This window comes from Temnothorax curvispinosus, unplaced genomic scaffold (genome assembly GCF_003070985.1).
Source record: "Temnothorax curvispinosus isolate PA1 unplaced genomic scaffold, ASM307098v1 QBEX01003408.1, whole genome shotgun sequence".
In the NCBI taxonomy this organism is placed as follows: domain Eukaryota; kingdom Metazoa; phylum Arthropoda; class Insecta; order Hymenoptera; family Formicidae; genus Temnothorax; species Temnothorax curvispinosus.
Window position 1 is genome coordinate 205041 of NW_020213188.1, and position 14803 is coordinate 219843.

At 31.0% G+C, this 14803-nt stretch overlaps 2 protein-coding genes across 2 annotated transcripts; one reads left to right on the forward strand and one right to left on the reverse strand.

Moving 5' to 3' along the window:
• Positions 1–415: 415 nt before the first annotated feature.
• LOC112452504 lies at positions 416–7883 on the reverse strand. The gene is given in 21 exon segments (XM_025012752.1): positions 416–583; positions 952–1147; positions 1675–1832; positions 2146–2279; positions 2531–2729; positions 2898–3009; positions 3110–3319; positions 3584–3815; positions 3996–4128; positions 4345–4462; positions 4708–4809; positions 4938–5086; positions 5166–5351; positions 5439–5655; positions 5737–6135; positions 6259–6472; positions 6548–6635; positions 7123–7223; positions 7380–7531; positions 7608–7681; positions 7808–7883. Coding segments are annotated over 21 exon segments (3369 nt in total). The 5' UTR covers positions 7835–7883.
• Positions 7884–8803: 920 nt separating this feature from the next.
• LOC112452506 (odorant receptor 9a-like) lies at positions 8804–14772 on the forward strand. Its single transcript, XM_025012753.1, has 9 exons — positions 8804–8947; positions 9155–9271; positions 9535–9652; positions 9900–10152; positions 10270–10392; positions 10627–10717; positions 10962–11098; positions 11238–11370; positions 14660–14772. The coding sequence occupies exons 1-9, from the start codon at positions 8804–8806 to the stop codon at positions 14708–14710; spliced, it is 1167 nt and encodes a 388-aa protein (XP_024868521.1). The 3' UTR covers positions 14711–14772.
• Positions 14773–14803: the final 31 nt, after the last annotated feature.

Here is a 14803-nt window from a genome sequence, read left to right on the forward strand (position 1 = left end):
TGTGTGTGTGTGTGTGTGTGTGTGTGTGTGTGTGTGTCACGATCTTTATTTCTACACCACGCCAGACGCCGGTGATCGAGCTTACAACGATCGCCTACGAGAGAGAAAGAGAGAGAGAGAGAGAGAGAGAGAGAGAGAGAGAGAGAGAGGAAGGGAGAGAGGGAGAAAGAGCTAGCGCGCGCCTATATGAATTATATGATTGCCGCATTTTCATGTTTTGCATGTATTAATGCTCTTATTTACGCGACAAGGGTATTCTATAATAGTACCGTAATTTCCAACAAATTATATGTATAAAACTAGATATGTACATAGACAATGTATTCTTTTACACATAAAGAAAGAAAGTTATTTCTGTATATATATTTATTACTAAACATTTTTGTTACATCACAAAACTAATTTACATTTTTCTTTAGATATAATGTAACGTGTTTTCATACTTCATATGATTCGCAATATTATTGGATTTGACTGGATTTAATGATTTCTGAAGTGACCATCCGCATTGACTCGTCGACATAGATAACAGCTCAGCCACTTTTTGAGCATTTTGTTTTCCTTCTAAGGACGATTTCTTAATCTATGATATAAAATAATCACTTATTATTATAATAATTATATCACATGTATACTTTAAAATTTCATTTTTATGATAGCAATATTTCAATAAAATTTAAGAAAGAAAAATATGAAGAGCTAGACAATTTATCTCTAAAAAATTAATGTAAATTATTTGTATATTCTTTTTAGAATTATATCATTCATTCAAACTTTAATCGTATAGTTTAATCAAATGTTATCGCTTTTGTTATCTTAAATCTAGAACATTTATTCTTATTCTTATTTTATATAGAAAATAAATATCTAAAAATAAATAACTAAAGAAACTCTTTTTTTTTTTCTATTTTCAATGCATATGCAAACCATGATTGTTTAATATTCACTAACTTCATCAAATTTTCTTCTGACTTTATATCCTCTGTACGTAGCTTGTATCATAGTGGCTGCTTCTTCTTCAGATTTGGCTGAATCAGAATGATCTTTCGTACATCTTGATTTGTTTATAACTTTTTGTTGTTCCTTTATGGGAAATATAACATTTTGTTCCCAGTATTTGCGGTTAGAAACATTCCTTTCTTGTCGGCTTTCATACGTCGATTTATCAGTAACCTATATATAGTCACATAATTATACATATAGGTATACATGCAATACATAATTTGGATAGATATATGTACAATAATAGAGTCATTTTGCTCATTTGCTTGTACATTTACTCATATATTTACAACAATTGATGATGTATAATATCCTTTTTCGTACTTTTCTATATATTTCTCTGCATATTATATACATCAAAAAGATATGTAATATGCATTTAAATTCTTCCCCATGACTCCATTTTTGTTACACGCGACAATAAAGTACAACATGTAAAATATTGGATATAATGAAAGAATAGAAATAAAACCTAAACCTTGAAATTAATCTTCAAATACTAGATATATCGCATTCAATGCACTTTTGATATATATTTAGTATATCATTGCCTTTTAAAGTTTTGAAATAAAAAATATTCAAATTTTTTCTTTTTTTAATTTCTCACATTTTTTTTTTCATTATTTCTTAATTTATAAGTATTTCTTATATTTTTGTAAGGTCAAAAAAAACATTTATACCATCGGGACCTCACGCTGATGATGTTCGTACATACATTTCGCATTCTTTAAAAAGTCCAAAGATTTTCGTGGTAATTCACCTGACTCGCAATATTTTGTATCATGAACAATATATTTATTGTTTCTATTTCCCTCGAACTGTGCTTTGTTCTACGAATAAAAACATAACATTATCCTAATGTCGATAAAAATATTTAATTATAAATTACTATAATTATTAATGAATCCTTAATTTTATATAAAAATATCTGTTAAATAATCTTATTACATATATAAATTAATTTGTAAAATTACAATCGGTACTCGTAATTATCAAAATCAGTTTATATGTAAAACAATACAGCGTAATATATATGATAAAAGGAATAATGTAAAAATAAAGTTAACAAATATCTTTATTTATGATAAAATTCTCTTTGTCTTTATAACTTAAAATTAAACTGTCGTATTAAAGCTTACTCACCGCTCTTATATTATTATTTCTACCCATATTACTAAGACAATCAGTTAACATTTTAGGTGACATGACCATGCTCGATGAAGTTGCGTTTTTTGATACATATTTTTTTGGTTCTCTAGTTTGCATTGTGTATTGCTCTAAAAATAAGCATAAACATAGAATAAATATATCTTAATAAAAATAGTATTATAATCTAAATTGCTAAATTGTCAAATTTTTCAAAGAAAGAAAGAATTTTTCCCGAGAATTTATAAAGACATAAAAAATTCTGCGACACTGCAAAATTTATTTATTGTTATCAATTACAAATTGTATAGTATTAAATTATTAGACACTTACTTAATTTATGACATTTATAGTGTTAATATTTTTGCATTAATTTATATACCTAAAAGATGTGAATCTGTGCAACAGTGATTTTTATTGCAATTCGCATGTGTTCTCTCTAGAGATAATAGTGAGCTATCTTTAGGAGGAGAATTAGGAGGTGTGGGTTTTGTTTGAATCTTTTTTGCTTTTATCTCCGAGATGTTTGTTTTTTGATACTCTTCGAGATATAACAGAAATTCACGATAGGTAACATAGTTCTGAAACAAGAAATATGTATATTATGCAGATAATATAGATTGCAAATTGTACAAATTTTACATTTTTTATTATTTTAAATAAAGTTTGTAACAATTGTTGTGTGAAAAATAACGTATCACATATTAAATAAAAGATGTAGGTGCTTGAATTATAGTAGCTTGAATTACTTTGTCTTCTCCTGCCCAGTTGCGATTAGTCGGTTCGCTAAGTCCGAGCAAATCTATCCAGTGGTAGTAATCTTCAGTTTGATTACCGTACCAATATTTTATAATAACAAACCTATAAATTTTTATATTAATTGTGGCTTGTTTGTATTCTAATTTCATAATTCATTCTTGGATAAATTTAAAGTTTTTCAAATTGTAAATAAAATTCATACGCGAGACCATCATCCACCATTTTTTGTACTTCAGGGTAAGACATCAATTCCATAAATTCTGGATTTTCAGGATTTCTTTTGACATCTACTAATTGCCACGGAGCTATAAGTCCAAATCTAACACATTTCAGCACTTCTAACATGTATTGCTTTCTTTCATTCCAATCGTGCATTAACCATCTTACGGCAGACATTAGAACTTCCATTTCACTGTGAGACAAAAAAAGATACATACACTTAATATTATATTATTTATTATCATAATTTATATTACTTATTATTACTTATATTATTTATTATTATATTACATTATTTATTAAGCAAGATTTTAAACAAACAATTTCTCATTAATAAATAAAATTTCAAGTATAAATATCGACATTTTAAATATAACTGGACTGTATAATTCTCTATAAAATTTTCTTATGCATAAAATGTATTCGAAGTTCAACGAAAAAAATATGATAATAATACCTATTGACGCAAATATAATTAGATTTTAACAGTAAGCACAATTCGTCTGTTGACAATTCCAAAAAATCCTTTGTGCTAACGAGCATCAAGAAAAATTTCATTATTCTCGGCACCATCAGTTCCATTACCGCAGTATTTCCAATCTTTTTTGCTTCCAAGTATAATAGAAACGCAGTATCTTCGGAAAAGAGCTCGTCATTGTCAATGAATGCCCAGCATTGCTCTTCTAATTCTTTACGTGATATGCAATGTATATGTTTTTAATAAGGAATCCGTGAAAAATTTTATTATTACATTTTTTTATATATTTCATTTGAATGTTTATCTTATGTTAAATATTTTATTTCTATGTAAAAAGCAAAAATTTATTCTATTTAAAAATAAAAATTTGAGATGAGATAAAATATAGCACCTTTGATACCCAGATACTGTGCAGCCATAAAAATTTCTAATATATTATCTCTTCGTAACAGCTGGTAACTTTCATTAATTGGACTTATCATCCAGTCATAAATAATAGAGAAAGCCTTGGAAGTCACGCTGCTCTACATTTTGTGCATGTAATAAATCGCATTTTTAGAATTTCAACCCAATTGTATTATATCTTATTTTATTATATAGCTATTCATAAGAATGCTTTTACACAAAAATTTTCAAGGTTTAAGATAGCCATATTTTTGTTCAAATTTCAAAAATATTTTCTAAAATTATTTATTTTACCTAAAATCTAATCAAGTATTACAACTTAGATAAAATCTTACGCCGGACAAGTCGATATCCTTGCGATTTTTCTCGTCGAAAAATATACTGTAACTTTGCAGAACAAGAAGGTGGCAATGAAACTCATCATGATCAATTCGAACGACACAGTCAGCATTCCTTGGTAGAATAAATAGAGAAATGTTTACTTTAATATAATTTAATTTATAATAAACTGTTGCTCATAAAGCATAGCATAATATTATACAACTTAAATTATTTCTTACTAAATAACATGAAAGTTATTTAATTAAAAGATATTTAGTTAAAAAACACTTGCAAAGTGATATATATATATATATATATATATATATATATATATATATACACGAGTATATTATTTAAGATTCTCTCTCTTTTCTTACTTATAATTTATGATACGTCTAGCTAATTCCTGATACAAGTCAGTCTTTTCAGGAAGAATTATATTATTCCAATTGATCGGTTGCTCATTTGTAAATCCCAACCTGTTTAAAACAGAAAATAACCAAGACTAGAATAAGGAGATGAATATCACTTAAAATTGTGACATATAAATGTGTCCTTAAATTTTACATTTGTAAATTTTGTAAATTTTAAATTTAAAAGAACTAACGAGGCGAGTGGTACTTCGTTCATTGGAGGAAGTTGATGGGATGTCGATTGTACCGAATGATTTTGTTCCATTTCTGATGAATAAAACTTTGTACTTGGTTGCGTTCGTGATCTATAGCTTCCTTCGATATATGGTAACTTTTTCTGTGCCTGTGTGTGTTGCACAGACCAAATAACATTTAGACGATATCAAAACCAGAAATAGCTATAAAAAGACCTTGAGTTTCACCTGCAACTGATCGATCGTCGACGACGTAATGCCAGGCGGGAGATCGATATATCTTGTTCGATTCGAAGAGTCAGAAACGGATGTGCCAATGTTAACACCTGGTCGATTAAGCTCGGTCTTGACGTTGACCTTTGTATGTCGCGGATCAGCAACTAAAACGCTGAACTTGTTCGACTCGAATACAACCTAAAACGACTATGCTATGTCTGCTTCGAGACCGATATTTCTGAAAAGATTTCATTATAGCATCTGCTGAAACGAGATCTTTCTTACCTGATTCGGAATGATCTTGAGATTACCACTAGGCGTAGCTTGGAAGGGAAACATACGACTCGTCTCACCAATCCCATTCACGACGAATGCTGATTTCTTTGGGATAACGCTCGTTTCTTTGGGATGAGTTTGTATCTGCTGCTGTATCGGCAAACCCAGATTCGAGCAAGGTGACGTCGATTGCTTTTGCCTTTCTGTGTATTCCGTCTCCACTTTCCTGCAAAGTTATATTACATATCGCTTCTATGTATTACCTTCGATTCTGTTATATACCCAATCTATTCTCCAAATTATTTACTCTGGACGATGGTCCATAGGTTTTGAAGCGGCGGCTTCAACGAGTGAGCATCGTTTCTCCCAAGTTTTTTCTTCTTTGATACATTTATGCGATCTTTGATTCGTTGCGTGTTCGTTGATATGACAAGTAATTGTTCTCGATTGTGGCCTGACAGAATCTTTGGGAAGCTTGTTTGTGAACTCTAGATTCTTATACTTGGAATTTATTCCTATTTGCTTTTCAAGTGGAGTCCACTGATGTTGCAACGGCGATACAAATCGCTCTACTCGATTCGCGTGATAAATGTTTACATTCAGAGAAGGCTGTTGTCTTGATGTATGGCGATATCTTTTGCAAGTTTTTCGTCGACGTAGTGGATATCTCGGAGACAGAGTTTCCGGAGTTTCTATGATTTTTGCCCTTTTTAAACATATTTTCCGTGTAAAAATAACTTAAACCGGTCAAATATACTGCCTTACTTTACGGAATATAATCTCTTAAAATTTTTTTCACTGCATCGATATCACTTACTCATTCACTTACTTATCAGGTGATGCAGGACTTGTAACTTCCGATCGCGATATTTGCGATGTTTGTACTGTCTGATCGGATTTCGAAAGTTTCGAAAGCACAAGAGCTTTCGAAGATGATGATGGAGGTATATTGAATCTACCGTGATAAAGTACGACAACGCTGCTTTTACTGTTGCCTGTGCGTGGTTGATAGGACGTTACCGATCGAATTGCTTTTGGATCGACTAAAAAATTAATATAATAATATTAACATAATCTAAATTTATTTCTAAAAATTCTAGCTTTAGCAATTAACTCACGTTTCTTGCTGTTTTGTCGAATAGCCCTTACGATCCGTGGTGTACTGCTTTGTTTCCTGCTATCAGCGCAATGCATTAGGCGCTTTAACTAAGATAATAAAAACAACTTGCGCCTCAAAACTTTAAAGCGGCTAGGAGTAAGAATGTATGTTTGGATTAATTTTTTAAATAGTTACCAAATTTTCTCATTGAGTTTACGTTCAAACTTTTCACCATTGCTCGAATGCTTTTCTTCGAAAGTTACCCCTTGTGGCTAAGAAACAGTCCATCAAAACACATATAGTACTATAATATATCTTTAAATTTATTTTTGCATATTAATTAGTATCCTAGAAAAAATTTACGCTGATTCTTTATAAGGATTTCTTTATAAGATGAGAAACGTTAAACTTTTATAAATTTAAATCGTTAATCGTTAAAAAATATATTTTATTCCAGATGATTAAAATTAGACATTATTAAGTAATGACTGCAATGCGAATGACACACAATCTGCCAAATGTTAACATACTTTGGATACAAAAGGGTTCACGTCAAAGTATTCTAAATATACAATTACTTAATATTATACATACCTCATATCTTACTTCATACTTTTTCTGACAGATATTTGAAACAGAAGATTCAATATTTGAGATATGTCGCGACGCGGCAACCTGGTCGACTTCTTTGGTAACTAAAATGTGTCTCCACAAAATAATATGCGTGTATAAAATATATAATGACAAACAAAAATTTTACATAAAACGCTTTTGTCAAGTAATATAAGGATTCTCTTATCAAAGATTTGAAACTCGTATATTTAAACTTTATTAACACTTACATCACTTACATAATTTTGCTTCGACGACTCGTCTATTAACAACTGGATCTTGACAGCAATGTAATGATTTTGACGGCAATTTGAGAAAGTCTAGTTGATCGTTCTTCTCGTTTCTAGATGCTCGACAAGTAAGTCGCAATTTTCGACAAGATTGTGTCACTCTTGGAAGATACAAGATCAGTGATTACACAGCTTTTTTAAGATATATAAATAGATTAAGATTCGAGCAAACATTACTTTGGATTCGGTAAATCAAGATCCGATGAAAAATACGAGTCGTCTTCGGCGGTTGTACAAGTATCAAACTGCCTCTGCATATTCGATTAAATATATTAAATTATATATGTATAGATATAAGATATGCAATATTTTCGCGTAGACAAGATTCAAAATCACTCATGATTAATATATGTATTAATTGTTTGCACTATACTCACATCATAACGTGCGAAGCTTCTTCGCATGATATGTGTCACGTTCAAAGTATAACTCGCGGAATTCACATAATAACGACGAAACACTTCCTTTTCGTCCCTGTCACGTAAAATATAAAATAATAAAAATATATATGCTATATAAATGAATGCTGTGACATTTAAAATGAACGAGACATTTGCAAAAGTGCGCGTGTCTAGAAAGGCCTTAGATACGTAACAGCTAACAGATGAACGAGATGACAAGAGAACATCCCATTCCGCTTCGAAAATTACTTTTAAACTGCACAATTCGAATGTAATAATAAGTATACATAATACGTATACGCATAATAAAATTTTCATGGCTTTTATATTATAAGAATGTTATACCATTTAATATCTTTCTTAAGAATAAAAATATTCTTAATAATTTTTTTTCAATTTTTTAATAAGTATTAATATTTATACCATATATTTAATATAAACTTTCCACATGTGTACGCGCAACACAAAACATCTTAAATTTTAGTTTTATTAAGTTTACTTTTTAAATAAATTAAGACATTTGAAAAAGATGAAGAAAGCAGTTTCGAGAACATGAAAAAAACATGGAATTGTTGTTATTAGTATTACTTAAGTAAGAGAAAAAAATCGTTGCAGAGAAACACTTTTTTAAGAATAAGTATCTTGTAACTATAGATCAGAGAAAGATATAATATTCTGTTATACGTACGGAAATGTTCAACACTCACGTGGAACAATGGAAAGTATCTCAAAGTACATAAAACCTTATAGGCTCAAGAGGCACAGCCTTTTATTAAGCTTATGTTCGACATTAACTACGGCCATTAACTACGGCTATAAGCGAGCAATTAAAATAATTTTGTAACGGTGCCGATAGAAACGCTTACAGAGAGAATTATTAAAGACAATGGTGCAAATGGATGAAACGTTGAAAGTTCCCTGCAGTTCTCTCTGAACATATTGTTCTTCTACAGTTCTATTGATAAGTGTGAAATGCAGTTCTTCGATGGACGGAATTATAGGATCAATAAAGTCCTTCTGTCGTGTGTCGGACAATGGCCGTATCAAACGAATAGAAGTAGCAGCGCTATTATTATCATTATAGTGTCTTTAGCTGGCACGCAATTTATCGCCAAGGTATGACGACGCATATTTGAGTATCGCAGACTTAATTGTTCGTTGATGAAAAGAATTTTATTAATCCTTTTTTTATAGAAAAGAAAGTTATTTTTCGGATAACTATACATTTGTTTTATATTCTATTTTACATTTATACATATAAATAATATTTAAATGCTGTATGCTTTAGTGCTTCATACTTATAACTTCATGGTTTAAGCATAGATATGTGGTTTACTCTCTATTGACAACGTCGATGTGTTTATCGATTCTCTTTCACCATTAGTAGTCGATATAGGATGTGGAGTAAAATTAAACACTTGCATATTAAAAACAACAGAGGTATATATAAACATTATAAACACATATTGTGATATATCTAAATTTTAAAATATTTTTAACATACACACCCGCTTATCGCAGGGCATGTCTAAAATTTATATATTAATTTAAATATGCGAGAAAGAACAACTGTGTTACTTTGACAGTTGTTATTATTATTATTATTATTATTATTATTATTATTTGAGCAATTCTATATTGCAATTTTTTAGCCATAATAAAAATAAAAAATTTGGCAAAATTGTAATAAAATTTAATTACAGATCAGGGCACTTTTCGATCAAATACAATACGATTGGCAATTATTAATGACATCTCCATACATCAAGATTCTTAATAATTATGCGCAAAATGGACGGACGTTTACAATCATATACGCGAGTAAGCATAATATGATTGTATGTGCAATGAAGAAAAAGTTCTGCGAAAGACTATCTCTTCTTAAGTTCCTGAAAAAATTATTTTCTATTAGTGACCGTAATAACATAAGCATACCTCTTTTTATTACGGAATCTCTTATTTCCTATAGTAAAAATTCAAAATACAAATTGAATTCATTTTGTAGTTACAACAAAAATCAAAGATAATAAAGACTACAAAATGATTAAGAATATATGAATTTATTTAGGCGCTTTTTATTCCGCGCTGGTGTTCTTTATGTTAGTACCATTGCAACCATTGTTACTGGGTTCTTCTTCAAATGATACAACTCGACCATTGTTACACCAAGTTGAGTACTATATCGATATGGAGAAATATTACTTTCCAATCTTAATTCATGGATACGTTACAGCAGTCATTTGTGTAAGCATTGCCATCGCGACAGATACAATGTATGTAATAGTAGTGCAGCATGTTTGCGGATTATTTATGATTATCGGGTAAGACTCTCATAAAATCGTCTTTACTTTGTTCATTTTCCTTTAAACGCATTTTAATCAATTTGAAATTTGTATTAATAAATAATTTTGAAACTTATTGTGCCTCAATTGCATCAGGCAACAACTGGAAAATTTAGTAAAAGAAGATAATCTAGAAATAAATTTTAACCCATTTATAAAAAACGATAAACCGTATGAAAATATTGTAAGCAGCATTCATGCACACAAGAGAGCTCTAAGGTACTGTAATACAGGATGCAGCTTAATAGCTTATACTGCTTATTATAGCTATATTGTGTAATCAATTTTACTGTTATACATATCCATATATGTTATTGTTAAATTTATAATTACATTAACATACTTAAACAACATATATATTTATAGCACGTATACATATTAATTGTACATTTATTCCTATAATAAGACATATTCTATCTAAAAAAGTATTATGTTTTTAATTTGTTCATGAAGATTTGCCAGTCTCATCGAAGCAGTGTTCAGCCAAATGTTCCTTATAATAGCGGGTTTCAATATGCTTATCATAAGTATGACGGGTGTTACGGTATGTTAGCTTCATTCATCTTAATTATAATAATATATGATAATGTTCCATTTCGTTCAATAGCGTTAAATGAATTATTAATATATTAGAAAAACTGATTACATGCTTCAACATCTATGTAATTCAAAGATTAGTAAAAAATATAAGTATGTTAATGAATAATTTTTAGTAACATTAATTAAAAATGGATTTAAAATTAAAATATTACTTATTCCTTTGTAATTACAATGTTAAATGTTCTTAGGCAGTCACAAATGTGGATAACCCCGAAGAGTTTTTAAGACAAATAACATTTTCATGTGCATTGTTAGTACATCTATTTTTCGAGAGTTTTCAAGCACAACGTCTAATCGACCATAGCACATATATCCACACCAGTTTGTACGTATAAACATTTTGGTATTAATAAAACGAATCAATCTATTCTTGCTTATTTTCAAACAAAATAAATTTTACATATGCTCTGAGAATTATCTTAAATACAAATTATAATATAAAAGTCATTGTATTTTGCTTGCAGAATGAACGTAACATGGTATCAAACTTCATCTCGAACAAGAAAAATCTTAATATTTATGTTAATGAAAACGCAAGAACCTTGTGTATTAACAGCAGGAAAAATGTTTGTTATATCCATGGATACCTTCTCTGCGGTAAGTCATATTACTGTATGCATATTATATGTATATAAATATGTATATGCGTGTGTGTGTGTGTGTGTGTGTGTCAATTGGCTACTTTGGCGACTGTCGTTAAATTAACCGCAACAATAAAAAGCATATTAGTTTCACTATTGGCACTATTATACCTATATAAATTGACAATATTAAGTGGCACACATTGGCGATTTTAACAACAGTGAACAAATAATATAAATTTACCTTATATTTTGACGAGAACATATTTATTCCATATAATTTTAGCCAAAAATTATTCGGATATTGATATAGTTCCGGAGTCGGCGTGCAATAAAAATACTCAACAAAAAATCATGAAATCAGCTTAAAGAAAACATTCAAAACGAGAAAAAAAAGCTAAAACCATTTTGTAGTGTTTTTCTATCATGTATGATTGCCGAGAGATATATACCGTAAGTGTGTAATGAAAATAAAAAGTCGCTCGGCGCACGCGTTTTGTTAAGATCTCGCGCGCTTTCTCGTCTTATTTTATTGTTAGTAATAGAAACTGTAAAACTGTCAGTATTAAAAATGACTACGTCCAATAGGGCAGATTTCAAACTAACGAGTGCTTGTCGAATCGTCTTTCTATCATTTGCGGTTGCCAAAATATAAGCGTTTTATGAAAATAAAAACTCGCTCGGCGCCCGAATCCTTAAGATTTTGCGCGCTTTTTCATCTTAATAAACGGAAATAAATACGTGGCAATAATAAAAGTGAGCACGTCTAATAGAGTAGAGCACGATCTAAAAAGTGCTTTTTGAATCATCTTTCTGTCTTTTACGATTGCCGAGCGATATAAGCGTTTAATGAAAATGATGAATGCGGCGAGGCGCGCGATTCTTTCGGCTAGCTCGCGCTTTATTGCTTTAATAAACGAAAGTACATAATATTGCGAGTAATGCACGTGAGTAATACCAATAGGGCAAAATATAAAGTACAAAGTCTTTTTTTAATCATCTTTCTATCATTTACGGTTGCCGAGATATAAGTAAGCGTTTTACGAAAGTCAGAAATCATTTTACGCCCGATATTTACGGCACGCGCGCGCTTTATCATGTTAAATAAACGGAAGGACGCACGTGTTAGTAATAAAATCGAGATATTCCAATAGTGCAGAGTATAAACTAAAGTGTCCTTTTTGAATCATCTCTATATCTTCGGTGGTTGCCCAGATATTTGCGATAAACGATAGGGAAGACTTTCTCGCGCCAATTAGCCCAATTAGCCAGCGACACATGGCCTTGACCTACTTGAGCGGCGAACGCGGGCGGCGGGCGGCGGGGGGAGGGGGACAGTTTCGTCACGAGCAGCTGTACATTATTGATCCACTTTCTAAATTGGCCTTGACCTAGATCGCCGAGTCCGGGAATGCCGGCGCGTGTCGTATAAATATTTTGGTGCTTTCGCTAACTGATTTTTAAAGGTTTAACTGATGTAAATTTAAGTATAGCGAGTGCCTGCTTCAAAAGCAGCGTCGTTTACATTGTCGCAGCTTCCTCTTTAATGTGAAATGTATTATTAATGATATTGCAATCACACTAATCACATTGGCGCTAATTACAATATTTTATGTCATTTATGAATGATGTTTATATCTGTGGTGATTGCTGAAATATATCTATAAGAATTTATTAATCGTTGGCTATGCATTATGCAAAAACATTTTATAACTCTTTATTGTTCAATCTTGTTCGAGAGACCATGCCTCACATTAAAGGACACATAACAATGATAATATAAACGTATTTCTTGAGATTTATTAGTCCCGTGTCGTTTGTAGCATTTCGGATCGTCTATATATACCTTCTCGCCGAGCGCAAGCGACGGCATTCGTAGCTTCCTTTTTTTTCGTTGGCTAACATTATGCAGAGATATTTTATAACTCTTTATCGTTCAATCTTGTTCGAGAGAGCATGTTAAAATACAGAATACTTATGATATATGTTCGCTACGACAGCGTCGACTGAATAGCGATCATGACTTGGCAGCGTTATAGGCCGCCGCAATGTTCGTCTTAGAGCAACGGAGGTGCTCGGTACTGACATCACAATTTTAATTTGTTGCATTAAAAATATAATTTTTCAAGCATAAAAGTAAAACGAGATTTTGTTTTACATAAGAACAATATCTATTTAAAATTATATACTCTATGTCATGTTTAGTGTGAGAAATGAGTTGGAGCGTTTTGCGTGCCGCACATATATACGTGTGAATTACTTGTAATTTAAACGAATATAATTAATGAATATAATAATAAATGAAATTTCCTATTTCAATGATAGGTTAAAATTAAACACGTAGATGAATTTGATCACGTATATCGTAGAGATGCACAAAAGATCATAAAAATGGTTGAAAGTACATATTAAAATGGGCCGTTAGGTGAAAATGGCGATTCTCGGTGTTGAAAACTCCGTTTAAATCGGCAAAAGTATTAGCATAGCATGTTAAGCAAGGAGGTTGACGGAGGTATTCTAAACGAGGGTGTTGCCTCCCCACATTGCCTCCGCTTAGTCACGCTGCTATTGGTCAGAGGGCAGGAGCCTACTGCCCCTTCTATGCGTACCTGCCAGCGCTCTGATTGGCCGTAGGCTGGGCATTCGCGCCGCGCACCGTTCCGACGGCGATGGGTAATAAGTGGGGGTAGGCGTCTCGTTGTAGAATACCTACTACACCTCTTTGGTCATCCTGCTTTCCGCGTAACAGGAGCGATTTCTGTCTGATGAATTACTGACGATTCCAAAAACTCGAGATTCTCGCTTCCCTCATAATCTAAAATTCTTTTTATAATTTTTATGATCTTTCAAGCGTCACAATGAATACGTAATATGTATTATATTTCTCACTATTACTTAATTATTACTTAATAATTACTTAATATTAACATGACGTGTTTATTAAATTTGTAATGTATTTATTATTAATATTACATTTGCTTATCAAGAGACACGGTGTCTTATGCCAAGTATACATATAGGTATACATATACATAGCGATATGAATGTATAGATAATTCATGCGCACACAAGACTTATAAGCGACGAATACCGCAAGATTAGCAATGAGACGATAACAAATTGAAATTGACTCTAATGTATATGTTTTCTCCGATAAAATATATCTTTAAATTTAGATATACATATATGTATTATAAGAAACAAAATTATGAAAGAATGAGATTACATTTACACAGACACGTTATCAAAATTAATGTAACTATTCAAACGTCGCAATTTTAATACCATGTATTTTTTTTTTCAAGATTGTACGTACATCGGTGTCATATTTTACAATGTTGCGGTCGGTGCAATAATTGATTTACTTCATTCGTAAGCTGTTATTGCGTAACATTTAAAACATATTAACGTAAGATAAAATAAATAATTAATTGCACTATGTTTTGACT